We start from the raw sequence: 21,066 nt of genomic DNA on the forward strand, positions 1-21,066 counted from the left end.
TAAAATCTTCTTTCTTCAGCCCCAAAAAAGGCCAAATAAAAATCCATAATAACCGACGCAATTAAAAAAAAAAAAAAAAAAAAAAACGAGCGCAAAAAATAATAATCCATCTTCACCCATGGAGGGCTCCGCGCAGACTGAGCTCCGCAGGGCGGGGGAAGGCTTATAAAGCCTTGCCCCGCCCTGCAATTAGGCTAAGAACACTCTGATTGGTGGGTTTAAGCCAATCAGAGTGCTCTTTGTCATTTTACAAGCGTGGGAAAGTTCTTTGGAATTTTCCCACGCTTGTAAAATGACACAGAGCACTGTGATTGGATGGATTTCAAGCCATCCAATCACAGTGCTCTGTGTCATTTTACAAGCGTGGGAAAGTTCTTTGGAATTTTCCCACGCTTGTAAAATGACACAGAGCACTGTGATTGGATGGATTTCAAGCCATCCAATCACAGTGCTCTGTGTCATTTTACAAGCGTGGGAAAATTCCAAAGAACTTTCCCACGCTTGTAAAATGACAAAGAGCACTGTGATTGGATGGCTTGAAATCCATCCAATCACAGTGCTCTTTGTCATTTTACAAGCGTGGGAAAGTTCTTTGGAATTTTCCCACGCTTGTAAAATGACACAGAGCACTGTGATTGGATGGCTTGAAATCCATCCAATCACAGTGCTCTGTGTCATTTTACAAGCGTGGGAAAATTCCAAAGAACTTTCCCACGCTTGTAAAATGACAAAGAGCACTGTGATTGGATGGATTTCAAGCCATCCAATCACAGTGCTCTTTGTCATTTTACAAGCGTGGGAAAGTTCTTTGGAATTTTCCCACGCTTGTAAAATGACAAAGAGCACTCTGATTGGCTTAAACCCACCAATCAGAGTGTTCTTAGCCTAATTGCAGGGCGGGGCAAGGCTTTATAAGCCTTCCCCCACCCTGCGGAGCTCAGTCTGCGCGGAGCCCTCCATGGGTGAAGATGGATTATTTTTTTTGCGCTCGGGTTTTTTTTTTTTTTTTTTATTCCGTCGGTTATTATGGATTTTTATTTGGCCTTTTTTGGGGCTGAAGAAAGAAGATTTTAGAAGAAAGAAAACATCGAATGGTAAGTTGTTTTTATCTTATTTTTTTTTCTTTACAGGTTTTTAGTTAAAGGGTCCCCCCTCATTATTTTTAGGGTGAGGGGGGTAGGTAGGGAGATAAGTTTTTTTTTGGGAGGGGGGGTGGGGGGGAGAGGGTTAACTAGGGTCCCCACCCCCTTTGTATTTAGGGCCCCCACCCACCGCTCAGGGGTGGGGGCTGGGGGGGGGACAATAGGTCCCCCCCTATTGATAATTTTAGGGCCCCCACCCACCGCTCAGGGGTGGGGGCCGGGGGGGGGGGCAGTAGGTCCCCCCCCTTATTGTGAATTTTAGGGCCCCCACCCGCCGCACAGGGGTGGGGGCCGGGGGGGGACAGTAGGTCCCCTCCCTATTGTGAATTTTAGGGCCCCCACCCACCGCTCAGGGGTGGGGGCCGGGGGGGGACAGTAGGTCCCCCCCTTATTTTTTATTTTAGGGCCCCCACCCGCCGCACAGGGGTGGGGGCCGGGGGGGGGGGACAGTAGGCCCCCCCCCCCTTATTGTGAATTTTAGGGCCCCCACCCGCCGCACAGGGGTGGGGGCCGGGGGGGACAGTAGGTCCCCTCCCTATTGTGAATTTTAGGGCCCCCACCCGCCGCACAGGGGTGGGGGCCGGGGGGGCAGTATGTGCCCCCCTTATTTTTAGGGCCTCCACCCACCGCTCAGGGGTGGGGGCCGGGGGGGGGGAGGAGAGTAGGTCCCCCCCCCCCCCTTCAACCACTATTGTGGCCGGACAGCATCCCTGTGGGTTCGGGCTTCAGCTGTCAGCTGAAGCCACGCCCACAGCAGTGCTGACAGGCTGTCAGCACACAAAGCGCGTTCACAGTGCTTTGTGTGCTGATAGCCCGTCTGATGCATTCACCCAGAATGCATCGGACAAGAGGCCTTTTTAGGGCCTCTGAACTCGGAAGTCCCTCTGGTGGCCGTCTGATTGACTGCAACAAGAGGTGTTCCAAGCTTCTAATGTAAACACTGCATTTTCTCAGAAAATACAGTGCTTACAAGAAAAAGGCTCCGGGTAGCTGTAGCACTCACCTAAACAACCTCATTAAGCTGAAGTTGTTCAGGTGACTATAGTGTCCCTTTAAGTTTAACCTGGGTGATATGTATGCAGCATTCATCTGATTGTTCGGTAGAATCACTCCATTCATTATATTGAGGGAAACTACCGAACAACCAGACCACCCAGGACTAAGTGTGCCTCCAATTACCGTTTGCAACAATGTTGCAAACGGGTAATTGGCAATCAGTGTAATGTATTCTTTGTCCTCTGGGTGGCTGCCATTCGGGAAACAAACACGTGGCGGCGGCCATCTTAAACTACCGAACAGCGGTGTTTTGCCGTCGAGTGTCTGGAACTAAAATCGGACACTTGACTAGGCAAACACCGCTGAGACCTCCATACTTCCAGGAATTCGTATATAAACTACCGAATGACCCGCCGTTCGGTAGAAAGAACCCCACAAACAAGGGAATTCATTCAAACCCTCTCCAGGCTCTATAACACAGGCAATTCGTCTGTTTTCATTCCCTTGTTTGTGACCGACCGCAGGGCCAAAATGCATGGAACTGTTTTCGGATACTTTACCCATGCGGTCGGTCAAATCTTTGGAAACCCATATCTGCCGAACTGTTCATCCGAATGACTTGAATTTTGGATGTTTCCCCCCTGAATGAGGGCTATCCAGCGATGCTGGATTTAAAGGTGTACCCCCTGTTTTTGGGGTACATCCAGGAATTGGGGAAAAGGGTGTACGGTATAATTATGTTAAGTGCTAATCTAAGGGGAGGAAATGTGTGGGAGGTACATCCATGTGATTGGTTAATTTCATCCTCCCCCTGGGAGTGTCCTGTATGTACTTGTGTGTAATAAAAGCCAGACTGGGTGTCCCAGTCCAGAGTTCTTGCTTAACCCTCAAAGCGATGTGTCGTCTCGGTCTTTGGGGGAATGGGATTGTATGCTGACTGCCAAGAGTGTAAGCCGAGGTCTGCTTTTCTTGTTCAGCTGTTCCAGTGTTCGTGTGGTTCCAGTCGGGAGAATGGTGTTTGCAGTAGCTGCCTGTGCATCTGGAAAGGGGATTATCGCCTAAACTGGGTTTTATCCTCTTGTAAGTGAAACGGTCCGTTACAATTGGTGGCAAGCGGCGGGATCGTTCCTACAACCAGAGGGACAGCTACAGACAACACCATTTCTGGATTACAAATTGAGGGCAACGCTAGTATCCGTACAGCGACCCTATCTACAAAGGAAATCAGGAAAATGGAAGGAGACAGAGTCGCAGCTGCTGCAGCACCTCCGAGGGAGGAGGAGGAATCCGAGTTTGCCAGGGAATATAGGACCAGGATGGCTCTATTCTCACCAGCCCGAGCGGAGCGGATGGCAGACCGGGTCTACAACGATGTACAGGCGTACCTCATGCTGCGAACGACGCAGAGGAACCAACAAGCTGCGGGATTGTTCCCACAGCCAGAAGGACAGCTACAGAACACCAATTCCTTCGAGTTACAAATTGAGGGCAACGTTAGCACTCGTGCAGCGCCCCTGGCAGCAGAGGTATCCAGCGACTTGGAGCAGACAAGTATGGAAGGCTCTGACGCTGAAGATGATTTTATGGCCAAGGTGAGGCAGCAAGTGGCCCAGTATGGGGGTTATATATCCATGGACACATTCCAGGGGATCTGGAACCAGGTCATGGCTGAGCAAAACTCAAAGATGGACGAAGAGTATGATGAGCAGGAAGAGTGGTACAGCAGCAGAGTAGAGGCTGCATCCGAGGAGGTTAGCCGCCCCCCCCTGAGGCGGCTGGAAGAACCCGAAGTAGGGGTCCTCATAGATTGGTCCTGTGAGGAACCACAACAGGCAGGTGGAGATGGGACCGAGGTCTCTCTACCAGCCCTACAGGGATGCTGGGCAGTCGGCCCAGATCCCCAGCGGAAGTGTGTAACCCAGGGAGCCGAAGGTGCAGTCCTTCCTCCCCAGCGGCAGGCTGTGTTACAGGGGGCAGAGGTTGTTGTTCCTGCCCCCCAGCAGAAAAGTGATATGCCAGGAAGGCAGTGTGAAGTAAAGGGAGAGGAGAGCAGCGTCCTCCCTCCCCAGCGGCAGTGTGTGTCTCCGGGAGCTGATGGTGTCGTCCATCCTCCCCAGCGGCAGGCTGAGTTACAGGGGGCAGAGGTTGTTGTTCCTGCCCCCCAGCAGCAAAGTGATGTGCCAGGAAGGCAGTGTGAAGTGAAGGGAGAGGAGAGCAGCGTCCTCCCTCCCCAGCGGCAGTGTGTGTCTCCGGGAGCTGATGGTGTCGTCCATCCTCCCCAGCGGCAGGCTGAGTTACAGGGGGCAGAGGTTGTTGTTCCTGCCCCCCAGCAGCAAAGTGATGTGCCAGGAAGGCAGTGTGAAGTAAAGGGAGAGGAGAGCAGCGTCCTCCCTCCCCAGCGGCAGTGTGTACCCCAGGGAGCTGAAGGTGCCGTCCTTCCTCCCCAGCGGCAGTGTGTCCTGCAGGGAGCAGAGACAGTCAGTCTCGCACCCCAACCGCAGGACAAGGGAATGAAAGGGGAAACAGCTGGTCTCCCTTTTCCCCAGCAGAGAGAGTGGCAGGGAGAGGAGCCTGCTAACCCCTCTCCCCAGCAGCAGTTCACCGTCCAGAGAGAGGAGCTTGTAGTACCCTCTCTCCCACGGCAGCCCAACCCACCCAGGGGAGATGTTAAGCCCCACACCTGTGCAGATGGGACCGTAGTCTCTGCACTTACAGCACAAGGAGTAGGGACGGTCGGTCCTGTTCCACAGCCTCAGAGTGATGTATCCAAAGGGGAGACAGTCGGTCTCTCCCTCCGACAGCCGAGATGTGCACCTAAAGGGGAGACAGTCAGTCTCCAGCAACCCGGCGCTCACCAGACTACTCCCGTGGTAGTGCTGGCAACAGGACAGAGTACCGCTGGTCTCTGCCCCCTCAGCAACCCACCAAGGCAGCCTACCGGTCTCCCACACAGCAGTGGTGAGACACCAGAACCAGGACAAAATTCTTCCTCACCCAGATGTAGTAACCGGTTAGTGTGGGTGGGCTGCTCTGTTATTTCTGTTTCGTGGGTGGGTTGCTGGACTAACCAGGGCACTGACCGGCAGAAAGTCAGGTACCCTGTTAGTCTAATTGGCAAAGGGGAGAAATGTGGCGAAACCAGCTTCCCCACTGTGAACTGGAGAGGCCTGGCTGCTAGCCTCCTACCTGCTGACTATGGCCCCTGGAAAATTGGTACAGTTAAAGATTTATATTTGGGCATATTGTACTGTATATTGCTGCTACTGGCCCTTTTAACAGCATCTATGGACACATTGGGACTTTTGGGACTACTGTCCCTTTAAGACTGTGAAGCATGTTCTAGTGTGCTGCCTGTAATATTGTATATGTATTCATGTGTTAAGTTTAACCTGGGTGATATGTATGCAGCATTCATCTGATTGTTCGGTAGAATCACTCCATTCATTATATTGAGGGAAACTACCGAACAACCAGACCACCCAGGACTAAGTGTGCCTCCAATTACCGTTTGCAACAATGTTGCAAACGGGTAATTGGCAATCAGTGTAATGTATTCTTTGTCCTCTGGGTGGCCGCCATTCGGGAAACAAACACGTGGCGGCGGCCATCTTAAACTACCGAACAGCGGTGTTTTGCCGTCGAGTGTCTGGAACTAAAATCGGACACTTGACTAGGCAAACACCGCTGAGACCTCCATACTTCCAGGAATTCGTATATAAACTACCGAATGACCCGCCGTTCGGTAGAAAGAACCCCACAAACAAGGGAATTCATTCAAACCCTCTCCAGGCTCTATAACACAGGCAATTCGTCTGTTTTCATTCCCTTGTTTGTGACCGACCGCAGGGCCAAAATGCATGGAACTGTTTTCGGATACTTTACCCATGCGGTCGGTCAAATCTTTGGAAACCCATATCTGCCGAACTGTTCATCCGAATGACTTGAATTTTGGATATGTTTCCCCCCTGAATGAGGGCTATCCAGCGATGCTGGATTTAAAGGTGTACCCCCTGTTTTTGGGGTACATCCAGGAATTGGGGAAAAGGGTGTACGGTATAATTATGTTAAGTGCTAATCTAAGGGGAGGAAATGTGTGGGAGGTACATCCATGTGATTGGTTAATTTCATCCTCCCCCTGGGAGTGTCCTGTATGTACTTGTGTGTAATAAAAGCCAGACTGGGTGTCCCAGTCCAGAGTTCTTGCTTAACCCTCAAAGCGATGTGTCGTCTCGGTCTTTGGGGGAATGGGATTGTATGCTGACTGCCAAGAGTGTAAGCCGAGGTCTGCTTTTCTTGTTCAGCTGTTCCAGTGTTCGTGTGGTTCCAGTCGGGAGAATGGTGTTTGCAGTAGCTGCCTGTGCATCTGGAAAGGGGATTATCGCCTAAACTGGGTTTTATCCTCTTGTAAGTGAAACGGTCCGTTACAACATTCACTTACATTTTCAGAATCCGCATACTCCAAATACAAACATACGTCAAAATCATACAAATTGGTCCAGTGGTTCAAAAGATAGATCGTAGTCCTTTGTGACCAAATGAAGCATGGCTTTTCTGCCCAAAACCAGTTCCACAGAGTCTTCTATCCTGGAGATAACTGAGAAGTAATCCAATAATCTCCAAGGACAGAGGCAAAACTCCATTGAACACATAGCAGCAAAAGACAATAAAATACATTAAAATATATAACTGTGCAGCCATTGCATAAACAGGTACATTCAACATATCCCCAGATAGCTCAGATCTGAGCGCACATTATTACTGAATGGCGGTCAGATCACACACATACAGTTCAATTGCCATGGAGCCAAAGTCTTTCCCATAGTCTTTCATTATACGAATGGGCTCCATGGTATAGCTAGCTGGGGTATCACCGCTCAAACAGGGCAAGCACCGAATGACCCGGCTTTCGTGTCTTTGCAGGGGAAAATCAATCGTTTAAACATGGGGCCATAGTCTAAAGGCAGCAGGCGGGCAACCAGGCTCCTCCAATGCACAGTGGCGAGATTGGTCTGGTCACATTTTCCTAGATTCAAAAAGGTTTTATCCTTGATTAGATATTGTGTTTTTATGTTTACTGCAGACCAGTGATTGTATTGCAGGGATATGCACTTTGTGAAGGTATATGCATAAACTGTCAAGCTTTGGGTTTTTTTTCGGTATACCATTTACATTTCTCACTGAACGGTCAGTTGCCTGTATGGCTCTCAAAGTTGTACCATGGTGCTGTTTTAAAGAGGCGTCAGAACTCTGCGGTGTCATGATGTGACATGCAGCCACATAATGCCAGGAAGAGGCTTATTGCGGACTGGCAATGTAAGAGTAGTGTGATGTGAAAGGACTTATACAAGATGAAGATCAGAATGAGCCTCTTGAATTCTATATTCTAGCGTGATATTGAAAAGGATCAGTGTAACGGATCGCCTGGCACCCCGACTTGGTACCTCCGTTAATGGATGCTCCTAGTGCTTCCTGAGGACTCCAAGCACTCTGGCAGACACCACAATCACCGAACCGATGCAGCATAGGAATCCTCTCTAGCATATGAATGCTGTATACAGCCGAATAGGAAAAACCATACGATAGGTTTACACTCCTAGCAGTCAAACTGGAACAGCATACCACGAATCCTCCCCCCAATAATGAGACGACACTTCACTTTGAGGGTAAAACAGGAACTCTGGACTGGCTCATCCAGCCTGGCTTTTATTTCCAACTCACACATACAGGCCACACCCAGGGGGAGGCATAAAAGAACCAATGACATAGATGTTACCTCCCACACATCCCCTCCCCTTAGTGTGACACATAATCCCATTATGCATACAGTGTAAAATATACTTTTACACAACTTTCATAACTTTAAAACCATACATCACATTCACATAAAAATACATATCCACAATCAATCCATTCAGGGGAACAACATATTAAAAAATGGCATGAATCAGACCAGGGGTTCAACAGTTAGTAAAACTATCTTTTATTCCCCCTGGCTCAAACAGTAAAAGTAAAACATCCCCACAATGCATCCTGGCTTCCTCCCTTCTGCCCTGGAGATAATTGGAGAAGAAATCTAATTATCCAGGACTAGAGGCAGACTCCATTAACCACATGGTTGCAAAACAACATAAAACTCTTTAAAATACATAAAGTCACATTTTATACATTAAACACAGACATTTAACATATCCCCAGATAGCTCAGGTCTGCGTGCACATTATTAGGTGAATGGCACGCAGACCACACAAATACAGTTTAATTGCCATGGAGCCAAAGTCTTTCCCATAGTCTTTCATTATATGAATAGGCTCCATGGCATAGCTATCTGGGGGGTATCACATTCCCATAAAGTCTGGTCCATAGTCCAAAGGCAAGAGGCGGGCAATCAGCCCCCTCCAAGGACATGTGGCGAGGTCGGTTTCGCCACAATCAGCACTATTTGTAAGGCATCTAAAGGACCGGAGAGAGTTTGAAATCAGGGAATCGGACTAGTAGTCCAGGCAAAACTTCAGTTGGGTGGCAATCAAACATAGCACATGCTATCAGGGTGCTTTTTGAACAGAAGATGGCGAGCGTGGCGAACTGTCCAGTGACACCTTGGTTGTGGGGCTACATGTTTTGGAAAGTTTGGAGTCTCCATCTCTTGCATTGTGCAGACTGACAAGGGGCTTGACTCTGATCAGCTCAGACAGAGTGCTATAGGGAGGGGAATGTTTTTTGTTTAGTGGCTAGCCCTGGAAGGTGGATACACATTTCTTCTCTGTATAAACATGTGTGAGTTTGAATATACTCATAATAAAACTTTTACTTATTTCCCCCTTCAACGTGTCTTGACTAGGTATTCTGTTTGGAAAAGGAGGGAGAGGAGTGCTGGTAATTCAGGCTTAGTACCAAGCTCCGCTATATTACACTGCAGTGGTCACACACCCCTAGTGGCTGTCAAGAAGATAGCCACTTAAAAGGAACACTATAGCCACTTAAGTACTTTCTCTGCTATAACCGAGTCAGTCTCAGTTACAGTTACAGATCAAGTTGGACAGAGGTGGCAAGTGGTGTCCCTCCGGGTTCTCTTCTAGGACTCCTATTTAACATGTTTATAACTGATCTTGAAAAAAGCATTGAAAGCCATGCTTCAGTGTTTGCAGATGACAAAAAAACTCTGTAAAGTAATACAATGTGAGCAAGATATTACTTTGCTGCAGAGGGATTTAGATAGACTGGGGGGCTGGGCACCTAAATGTCAGATGAAATTTAATGTAGAAAAATGCAAAGTGATGCACTTTGGCGTAAAGAATGCATGAGCAACTTATACCCTTAATGGAAGCGAATTAAGGATAACTGCACACGAGAAGGACTTGGGAATTGTTATAGACAACAAACTATGTCAATGTCAATCAGCAATGCTAAGGCCAGTAAGGTATTGTCATGCATAAAAAAGGGCATTCAGGATGAGAATATTATGTTGCCTCTTTATAAATCACTGGTAAGACCACATCAAATATAATATGCTGTGCCATTTTGGCCATCGGTTCTAAAGAAGGATATTATGGCACTAGAAAGAGGGCAGAGGCGGGCTACAAAATTAGCTATGAAGAAAGGTTAACAAATGTAAACCTCTTTTAGTTTAGAAAAGCGTCACCTTAAGAGGGGATATGATGACATTACACAAACCATTTTGTGGAAATCTATTCAAAAGCCGGACTTTACATAGGACACGAGGCCATGCCTTTAGACTGGAAGAAAGAAGATTTAGTCTAAGGCAAAGGAAAGATTTTTATACAGCAATAACAATAAGGATGTGGAATTCTCTGCCTGAAGAAGTGGTTTTATCAGAGTCTGTTTAAACAGCAACTAGATGTATACTTGCAAAAACAGAATATCCAAGGATATAATTTTTCAATGTAGGGCAATAGCTTCTTGATCCAAGAAGCAATCTGACTGCCATTTTGGGGTCAAGAGAGAATCTTTTCCCAGTTTGCTGCAAAATTGGAAGCGCTTCAAACTGTTTTTTTTTTGCCTTCTTTTGGATCAACAGCAAAAAACCTATGTGAGGAAGGCTGAACTTGATGGACACAGGTCTCTTTTCAGCCCATGTATGTAAATGCTGCTCCTAGAGCGGCATTTGATTGGCGGTGCGTTTTGCCATCCATGCCCACTACTTTCCTATTGCTATCCTATGGGGAAACCTTGTATTAAAATCGATACTGATGATCTCCGCCAAAGAGACAACGCAGCATTGTGGGGACCAGATCGGAGAGGGCTGAACGAAAATTTAAGTAATAATCATCTTCAAACCCACAGCCAAGGTGATGACACCCCCTTCCTTTAATACTACACTATACAAGCTTTCATTCTGTGTTCCATTTTTTAGCCACTGTATATTCTGCAAAGGCTCTGTGATTGCAGCCTATTGGTTTCAGTTGCTCTATCCCTGCCCTTTTGTCTTTGGAAAGGCAAATATTAATTGCTCCAAAGATTCTACCCTTCTTTCCTAAACATAGAAGGTTATGTTATCGGGGAAAACTGAAAAAGCCATGCACAGAGAGAGTCCAGACGCAGGTCAATTCAGGAAGCAAAGATCTTTATTTTCACCAGGTCTCAGCTGAATTCATGTCCACAATGTCCGACCCCTGAGCACATGGAGTACAGGCATTATATAGATTATACATCCCCCAATTGTACCCTTACACCAACCAGCAAACAGGATACACAGGATTACCTTATATGGACAGGCAATATAGGACTAGGAGAAGAATGGAATGTGGTTTTTCAAATCCAGCATATGCTCAGTACATTGATGACAGTATCTTAGCTACGTGTAACTAACTAACGAATGCATGTTCTTGTATATGCCATGTGGAGATTTTAGGCCCACTACATTTTGGGCCTAGCTGAGATACCCTCACAGTTATTTTATTTGTATGTTAATACGTCCTCAGTCATATCAGTCAGGCTGTATAACTACATGTATCACTTTACCTCTCTTTATGATCATTTACTAAAAAAATACAATACATTGGTACAGTTTTTTAATCTCAGTTTGCCGATTTTTGATTCCTATACTGACCTCACACTGCACTTTTGCAGCTAGGGATTCAAATACATATATAGTTATAACACAAGATGTGAATATATATATAAATATATTAAAAACTTGAACATTCTGGACATTCTCTAGCTAGGAAACTAACCTGGTGGAGGTACGGAAGCAACGTCACATACATGCAATCAGGCTCTGATTTAAAATCAGTAATACAACAAACTGGCACTGTACACTGATCTCACACTATACTGTGGTTTGATTACAATACTGACCTCATACTGGACATTTGAAGCTAGGGATTCAATTACATATATAGTTATAACACAAGATGTGTATATACAAAGTGCTTCTTCTTACCCAGTGAGCTGAGAGGCTGGTGAGTGTCCATCATTAAGTCATTGTAAGGTTCCTTGTGTCCTTCTAAATACTTCCATACCTACAAGGAAAATAAACATCCTCACACCTAACAGGAACCTGGCACACGCAATGATACAGTCACCATCCAGACACATCCCTTGGTTTTACTCTATGATGTCCCATTCCCAGCAGCCTCACCTCTCCAGTCAGCAGGTGGATGATCTGATTGGTCAGTTCCAGGATGTTCTGGTCATTGTTTCTCTCATATAATAGTGAGTGGTGTGGAGGCACCGTGATGGGGCTCTGGGTCCTGTTCGATCCATCCAACACACAGGGGCTGTTGCACTGTAGTGTGGACTCATCAGGCTTCTTCACAACAATGTAATTCTACACAATGAATGGAGGTCTAATGTACATCAATGGAGTTAGAGAAAGACACACTACAAGTAAGAATTATCTGCTTTTAACATTCAGTATTTCCCTGCCCATTGCTCATACAATCCTCTCAATTTGCTCAGAAAAGTTACAATGTCAAGTTTTGCATGAACCAAGTCAAACAGAAAATTGAATCAAACTTACCTTTATTGTTTAGTCGAACGAGGTCAGCTGTGTTTTGTCGTCGAGTTCATGGAACTCAAATGCAAACTTCCAGGAATTTCCTGAACCCCTGCTCTGATCTGGGTGATTCTTGGATATGTTGTTCACCCAGATCAGGGGATGAAATATTTATGGGGATATGTTTTGGGGTGTTTTCTGTACTTTGTGGAAAATGTGTGTTTTTCTGCCTGTGGATTATTAGGTTATTGTATGAACTACTTTATTATATCACAGGCAGAGGGGAGGGATTGTTTACTGTATGCTGTATGAGTGTCGTACTGTTAATTACTGTTTTGATTGGTTTACGTCCCTTGTGTCTTCCATCAGGTCCAGTGGGTGTGCCTCTGGCCTGAAAAGCTGTATAAAAACCCAATCCGTGCTATTAAACCTTCAGTTCCTTATCTACCCTCAACACAGGGCCTCGTCTCGTGCTTGTAGGGAAAAACTATACCTGCTGCAATCCCTGCACCTTTCCACCTGGTTCTTGAAAGATGCCATGAGATCCACTTGAGGAAACCCCAAACTCTGGACTATTGACTGCAATGCTTAATAATTTAAGATTTTCATCAGTAAACTGCTTTTGGTGCTCTTTGTTCCCCCTTGATGGCTGAGGTAAGCAACTACAGAGGTATTGTCTACTCTTATCTTGATCCCATTGGTAATACGATCTTCGAGGTTATCAAACCATTGCTGCAAAGCTCTGTAAATAGATTGTGACGAAAACACCTTTGTCACTGGGATTTGGAGAGGCCTGCTTGCCAGCCTCTTGCCCTGTGACTATGGCCCCTGGGATATATTGCCCTTTAAAAACACTATTTTGGCATATTGGATTTTAAAGGCACTGTTTCTGCCCCTTGGACTTTTAACTGGAACAGATTCAAATATGTGGTGGCGGCGGCCATCTTAAATTGTCCCGTGGTGTTTTGCCGTCGAGTGTATGGAACTGTTTTGAGCATGGGACCATGTGCACAGTGGGGCAAAAATAAGACTTCCAGGAAATTCCTGAACCTATCTGGGTGATTCTTGGATATGTTGTTCACCCAGATCAGGGCTATCAGGGGATGTGACTTGTGGGGATATGTTGTATTTTGGGGAACTTTTTGGGGTTTGTAAAAATGTGTGTTTTTTTTCTGCTTAGAGTTAATTGAGTTAGTCCATTGTCTTTTTAATACAGTTAATTGTATCACAGGCAGAGGGGAGGGGTTGTGTGCTGTATGTGGGAGTGTCGGACATTGTTGTATTGTTCTGATTGGTTTGTGTCCCTTGTGTGCCTGTGTTCCCATCAGGTCTAGGGGGGGTGCCTCTGGCCTGAGGAATTGTATAAATTGTGAGTGCTGGCTTACATTAAACAGACCTGTTCTACCCTTCATGAAGTCTTGGGTCATGTTTGGGGGATTGGAGAACTACACTCTGGGGATTGCTATAATCACTATACTCCCCAGAGTATAACCACTAGCTCTTGTAAGAGCTGTTCCTGTTTCACTCTCTGGACTAAGGAGAGGTTCACCCACTGGAAGCTGGAGCCCGGTCTTGGGTCCAGGGTGGGTGGAGGACAGCGAAACCCAAACCAAGCTGCGGCGGTTCGTGGGGTTTGCGGTGGTTATGGTCCTTGAGTGTCGTGCTGATGGTCCTTGGCAAGCACTAGGAGCATCATTCAACTGAGGCACCCAGTCGGGGTGGCAGGCAGTCCGTCACATAGATGTCATGGCCAATAGGAAGGTGGACTTTTTAGGCAGGTTGACAATCGCAGCATCAACTTTAGCAGCCATAGCCCATGAAGTGCTCTCAGATGTGTTCTCTGTCTTGCGCCTTCAAATCTCCAGTAGCCTCATGTAAATTTAGAGTGGGGTTCCACCTACTCAGGGCTGCAAAATGCTTGTTTGAAGCTGGTTCTTCCTCAGCTGTATCTTTTAGAACAAATGTCTTTTGTACCCCTTTGATCTGAGATTCTATCTACTTACAGTCCAGAGAGGCAGGGGAGAACAATAATTATTCTCCATATTAGATAGTTCTTAATCCTCCATGGTAAAATAGGGCAGCTACAAGCAAGAAAATTATCATCTGCTACCACACAAAGCAGTAGAAAGGAATAAACCAGACCATGAAAACAAACAAGGAAATTCATAAGGCTGGGTAAGCCAAGAATGCCCAAATACTTCAAACATTGCTACTGGTGAACACTACCTGACTGATCACTGCAGCATGTTTTCTCGGCCTATAACAGAAGAATCCGCTAGGATGTTGCAAATGGCGAGGCACCATGTCTTTAAGTTTCCATGGGGGTATCACAAGCCACAATATAATTTTAATTTTGATTACTGCAGCTGTACGCCCCAAGTCATCATACATCCCTGCATGAAGGCCTTTTAACTTTTCTCGGCTCTGTGAAGCAGTGTGAAGAAACTACTCCTTTTTTAGTACTTTCCTTTTTTATTTTCTGTTCGATAGATAAAACTACCGACCACCCCCTGGCTCATTTTCAAAGCAAACCGCCAATTTAGTGCTCTCTCTGTGTGGCTGCCGTTCGTGTAGTCTAACGCCACGTGCAAGAGAGAACGGCGGCCATCTTGTTTGCACAAAAGTAGGCAGCGGTACTTGGTCGTTGAGAATCTGGAACCAAAATCGGACACTCAACTTCCCGAACACTGGTCAAAACTTCACGAACGCCTGCTTCCTTTCACAGACCAGCCAGGAGAGTGCTATTCGGTAGATTATTTCCCATGAACTAGGGGAACAAACGCTACCTATGAGCCAGGGGAACAGTTCGTGGATTATTTCATTTTTTGGACTTGTCGAAATTGACCGACTGCACAGTCCAATTGCATGGAACTACTTCTGGGCAGGAGCATCGTGTGCGGTCGGTCAAATGAAGACCCCCATGTAACTTTTAAACCCCTGAACCGATCTGGGTGATTTTTGAATATGCTGGTCCCCCAGACTGGGTCTATCAGGGGATATGTATTTTGAGGGGTTCCCCTGCGGTTTGGGGTCCCTAAGTTTTATGAAAATTTATGTTTTGAGTTTAGTAAATTGCTTGACTCAATTATCTCGCCAGTACAGGGGAAGATTATATTATTGTATGTAGGAGTGTCCTGGACCTGAGAGCCAATAGACTTACAGAATGTATTTTGTCACTGTCCCCTCTCAAGTCCAGTGGGGAATGCCCCTGGAATATGTCAACTGAAACCCTGTGCATTGTTCACTGCATAAAAGCCAGGCGGTTAGCCTGAATAAAACATTCTTGTTACACCCTTCATCTAGTTTCAACTGATGTTTGGGTACTTGTCTACTTTGCTAGCAGAATATACTTGGAAGCTGTAATTCGTCTGATGAAGCGTTCAAATAAACACCCGAACTGCGAGCTATAATTACTCAGGGTCTAGCAGTTCAGGAGAAGATAGGTGAACGGGAATCTGTCATACAAGCGTTTGTTACAAGCACTGATACCATGGGAATTAGGGAGGTATCTACTAAGCGGATGCAAGATGCAGCCGCGGCACGAATGGGATCGGAATTTTATTAATTCGAATGAAATTCCGGTACGAACAAAGTCCCGAAATGCGTCCTAACAAGAATGGAGAAACTGTTCTCATTATGTTAGGGTGCAATTCGGTAGTTTTGTCGGCGTTCTGTCTAAGTGATAGGAAGCATCACGGGAACAGGGAGGAAAGCTAACAATTGTGGGGAATTTTCTCTAACCACCGGAAATGAAGCACACATGCTCCTCCGCTGGTCAGAGATGGTCATGGCATAGGAAACCTCCATAAGACAAATAGTCCCTACTTTGTCTTATGTTTTAAAGAAAACTAGAGGAGACAGGAAGAAATGAATAACAGATCCTGACAGAGGGAGAAAAGAGGAATTGATTAAAGAAAGGTAAGTTCAGCATGACAGTGCCGCTTTAACTCCTAAATGGCAGTGAAACTTCAGATGCATGATCAATACACCAAAACTGCTTCATTAAGCTAAAGTTGTTTTGGTGACAATAGTGTAACGGCACCCCCAGGCATAAAAGGGGTTAACAGCCATTTAGTAGATCTTCCCCTCCAGAGACACAGCTACTGTAGACACCAATCCACCGAACCGGAGAAGCATATGAATGCCGTAAACAGGCAAACCGGAACCATACAAATGCTGTAAACAGCCGAATAGTAAAAACCATACGAATAGGTTTACACTCCTAGCAGTCAAACTGGAACAGCATACAATAAATCCCCCCAAGAACGAGACAAGGCTCAGTTTTGAGGGTCAAGCAGGAACAGACAGAGCTGTGGGTTTATTGTTCTTATATACACATTAGTACCACCCACAAGGTTTTGGAAAACAACCAATAAACACGTACAATACACTAAGACACTCCCACACAAAATCCTCCCTTCTGCCTGTGATACAATTAACTTACACAATGGATAATGTAATTATCACAAGCAGAGAAATACAGTTGTTCCACATTATTCATAACTTTAAAAGTATGCTTCACATTCACATAAAACTTACATTTTCAGAATCAGCATACTCCAAATACAAACATGCGTCAAAATCATACAAATTGGTTCAAAAGATAGATCGTAGTCCTTTGTGACCAAATGAAGCATGGCTTTTCTGCCCAAAACCAGTTCCAGAGTCTGCTATCCAGGAGATAACTGAGAAGTAATCCAATTATCTCCAAGGACAGAGGCAAAACTCCATTGAACACATGGCAGCAAAAGACAATAAAATACATACAAATATATAACTGTGCAGCCATTGCATAAAATAGGTACATTCAACATATCCCCAGATAGCTCAGATCTGAGCGCACATTATTACTGAATGGCGCTCAGATCACACACATACAGTTCAATTACCATGGAGCCAAAGTCTTTCCAATAGTCTTTCATCATATGAATGGGCTCCATGGCATAGCTATCTGGGGTATCACCGCTCAAACAGGGCAAGCACCGAATTACCCGGCTTTACTGTCTTTGCAGGGGAAAATCACGCTTTTTAACATGGGGCCATAGTCCAAAGGCAACAGGCGGGCAACCAGGCTCCTCCAATGCAATGTGGCGAGAAGATACAGAATCATCACTTACAGACCTCTCCGTCCCCAATGGTGGCAATAACAAAGGACCTAAGGGGTTCACCTTACCGACACCTCAGGGCAAAGAGTAAACTACAGTTCCATTGTATAATATGTAAAATAAAAGTAAAAATGACATTCCCAGAATCCCTCACCTCTCCAGTCAGCAGGTAGTTGACCTCCAGGGTCAGATCCAGGAACCTCTCCGTCATCTGATTCCTGTTTGTGTTTGTCATCATTAAGCCAATCAGGCAGCCTGAGAACAGACTCTGGGGTTGTGGACACAGAATATACAGTGGTGCTAGTTACAAATATATATATATATAGTGTATTCCAATGTACACTTTACACCTTAAAATAAAGAAAAAAAACAGAACACAGATTAAATCCTCATTGTATCTAGTAGTGTATCTGATAAATTAATAGCCTGTATATTTACCATGCTGACATTGTACTCACAATAAATACCCTAAAAATCTGTATAATCAGATCACACGCATGGTATACTGACTTTACACTAACCTGGTGGGGGGGCTGTATATTACAGACAGCGGGTCCTGAGTGATGTCATCCTTACATTATACAATGACCATATACAAAGTGTGTGCATTATATAATGACTATATACTATTTACAGGGTGTGTGCATTATATAATGACTATATACAGGGTGTGTACATTATATAATGACTATATACAGGGTGTGTGCATTATATAATGACTATATACAGTGTGTACATTATATAATGACTATATACAGGGTGTGCATTATATAATGACTATATACAGGGTGTGTATATTATATAATGACTATATACAGGGTGTGTACATTATATAATGACTATATACAGGGTGTGCATTATATAATGACTATATACAGGGTGTGTATATTATATAATGACTATATACAGGGTGTGTATATTATATAATGACTATATACAGGGTGTGTACATTATATAATGACTATATACAGGGTGTGCATTAGATAATGACTATATACAGGGTGTGCATTATATAATGACTATATACAGGGTGTGTACATTATATAATGACTATATACAGGGTGTACATTATATAATGACTATATACAGGGTGTGTGCATTATATAATGACTATATACAGGGTGTGTATATAATATAATGACTATATACAGGGTGTGCATTATATAGTGACTATATACAGGGTGTGCATTATATAGTGACTATATACAGGGTGTGCATTATATAATGACTATATACAGGGTGTACATTATATAATGACTATATACAGGGTGTGTGTATTATATAATGACTATATACAGGGTGTGTATATTATATAATGACTATATACAGGGTGTGTGCATTATATAATGACTATATACAGGGTGTGTATATTATATAATGACTATATACAGGGTGTGTGCATTATATAATGACTATATACAGGGTGTGTATATTATATAATGACTATATACAGGGTGTGTGCATTATATAATGACTATATACAGGGTGTGTGCATTATATAATGACTATATACAGGGTGTGTGCATTATATAATGACTATATACAGGGTGTGTGCATTATATAATGACTATATACAGGGTGTGTGCATTATATAATGACTATATACAGGGTGTGTGCATTATATAATGACTATATACAGGGTGTGTATATTATATAATGACTATATACAGGGTGTGCATTATATAATGACTATATACAGGGTGTACATTATATAATGACTATATACAGGGTGTGCATTATATAATGACTATATACAGGGTGTGTGCATTATATAATGACTATATACAGGGTGTGTATATTATATAATGACTATATACAGGGTGTGCATTATATAATGACTATATACAGGGTGTACATTATATAATGACTATATACAGGGTGTGTACATTATATAATGACTATATACAGGGTGTGTGCATTATATAATGACTATATACAGGGTGTGCATTATATAATGACTATATACAGGGTGTACATTATATAATGACTATATACAGGGTGTACATTATATAATGACTATATACAGGGTGTGCATTATATAATGACTATATACAGGGTGTGTATTATATAATGACTATATACAGGGTGTGTGCATTATATAATGACTATATACAGGGTGTGCATTATATAATGACTATATACAGGGTGTGTACATTATATAATGACTATATACAGGGTGTGTACATTATATAATGACTATATACAGGGTGTGGGCATTATATAATGACTATATACAGGGTGTGTGCATTATATAATGACTATATACAGGGTGTGTGCATTATATAATGACTATATACAGGGTGTGTGCATTATATAATGACTATATACAGGGTGTGTACATTATATAATGACTATATACAGGGTGTGCATTATATAATGACTATATACAGGGTGTGCATTATATAATGACTATATACAGGGTGTGTATATTATTCAGTCTATACTGGGGGGGGGGGGGTGTATATTTACCTTTCATACAGTATATATATGTCAATACACACCTAGCTGTCTCTCCCTGCGTCTCCCAGCACTGTATCCACTACCTCTTCGCTGTGACACTGAAGGCAGGCTGATCTAAACACAATCACCGTCTGACCACATATTCCAGGCCTTACTATACGATGGCAGAGTGTCCTAGGGTAATCAGACGCTTTAATATGACGTCATCGGGAATACGAAGCCAAAGCAGCCATCTTTATTTAGGGCAAACCTCCCACCTCTCTCTATGGGGAGTCAGGGCAGGAACCTGGGGAGATATTGGGGGAAATCATTCATGAGGAAAGAGATTGGTACAGTTACTGTCTGTCACTGTGTAAATATTCCAAATATTAAGGAGGCTGAATAATAATACTGTGTTACAATATCTGCTGGGCTTTGTTGTGTTTTGTTGTTTTAAAGGACCACTATAGGCACCCAGACCACTTCAGCTTAATGAAGTGGTCTGGGTGTCAGGTCCATCGAGGATTAACCCTTTCTGCTGTAAACATAGCAGTTTCTCGGGTTAATCCAGCCTCTAGTGGCTGTCTCATTGACAGTTGCTAGAGGCGCTTCCGCGCTTCTCACTGTGAAAATCGCAGTGAGAAAATGCCAGCATCCATAGGATGCCGCGCATGCGCATTCAGCCAATGACGGGAAAGGAGGAGGAGAGTCCCCAACGCCGGGAGCCCGGCACTGGAAAAAGGTAAGTGTTTAACCCCTTCCTCTCCATCCAGCCCGGCAGGAGGGAGACCCTGAGGGTGGGGGCACACTCAGGGCACTATAGTGCCACGAAAACGAGTGTTTTCCTGGCACTATAGTGGTCCTTTAAAGAATAAACAAGCCATCAGTAACAGACCGTTTTGCACACAAGAGGTTAAAAACCGTTTAGGCGATATTCCCCTTTCAAATGCACAGGCAGCTACTGCAATCACCAATCTCCCGAACGGCAAACACACGAATTCTCCAGCTTCTAAACTGGAACCATACAAATCCTCAGCTCCCGAACAGCAAACACACTAATGCTGTCAAACAGCCAAACAGGAAAAACCATACGAAACCATACGAACAGCTTACACTGCTGGCAGTCGCACTGTAACAGCATACAACCCAATTCCCCCCAAGAACGAGACGACACTTTGTTTGAGGGTCAAGCAGAACTGATTTACTGGGGCTACCTTTATGCTTTTATGCAGGTCTTCCAACTGGTGGACATTCCCCTAGGGGACCAGATGGAAGACTGGGAAGCATATTGGACATTGACCAATCACAAGCTTACAATCCTGAAATGCATCACAATCCCTCCTCTCTGTCCTGGAGATAATTGGGAAGTAATCCAATTATCTCCAAGGACAGAGGCAAAACTCCATTAGCCACATGTTATTAAAAAGAC

At 44.4% G+C, this 21,066-nt stretch overlaps 1 protein-coding gene across 1 annotated transcript in view; it reads right to left on the reverse strand.

Annotated features, from left to right (window-relative positions):
- LOC134575188 (gastrula zinc finger protein XlCGF53.1-like) overlaps positions 1-17,475 on the reverse strand; it is a 211,041-nt gene extending 193,566 nt beyond the window's left edge. The window contains exons 1-3 of the mRNA XM_063434428.1: positions 17,353-17,475; positions 11,737-11,925; positions 11,539-11,617 (exon numbers count right to left, since the gene is read on the reverse strand). Of these exons, the coding sequence (XP_063290498.1) occupies positions 11,539-11,617; positions 11,737-11,925; positions 17,353-17,436 (352 nt within the window). The 5' untranslated portion in view covers positions 17,437-17,475. The remainder of the gene's footprint in view (positions 1-11,538; positions 11,618-11,736; positions 11,926-17,352) is intronic.
- Between the last annotated feature and the right edge of the window lie 3,591 nt (positions 17,476-21,066).

Source organism: Pelobates fuscus, chromosome 10 (genome assembly GCF_036172605.1).
Source record: "Pelobates fuscus isolate aPelFus1 chromosome 10, aPelFus1.pri, whole genome shotgun sequence".
Taxonomy (NCBI): Eukaryota; Metazoa; Chordata; class Amphibia; order Anura; family Pelobatidae; genus Pelobates; species Pelobates fuscus.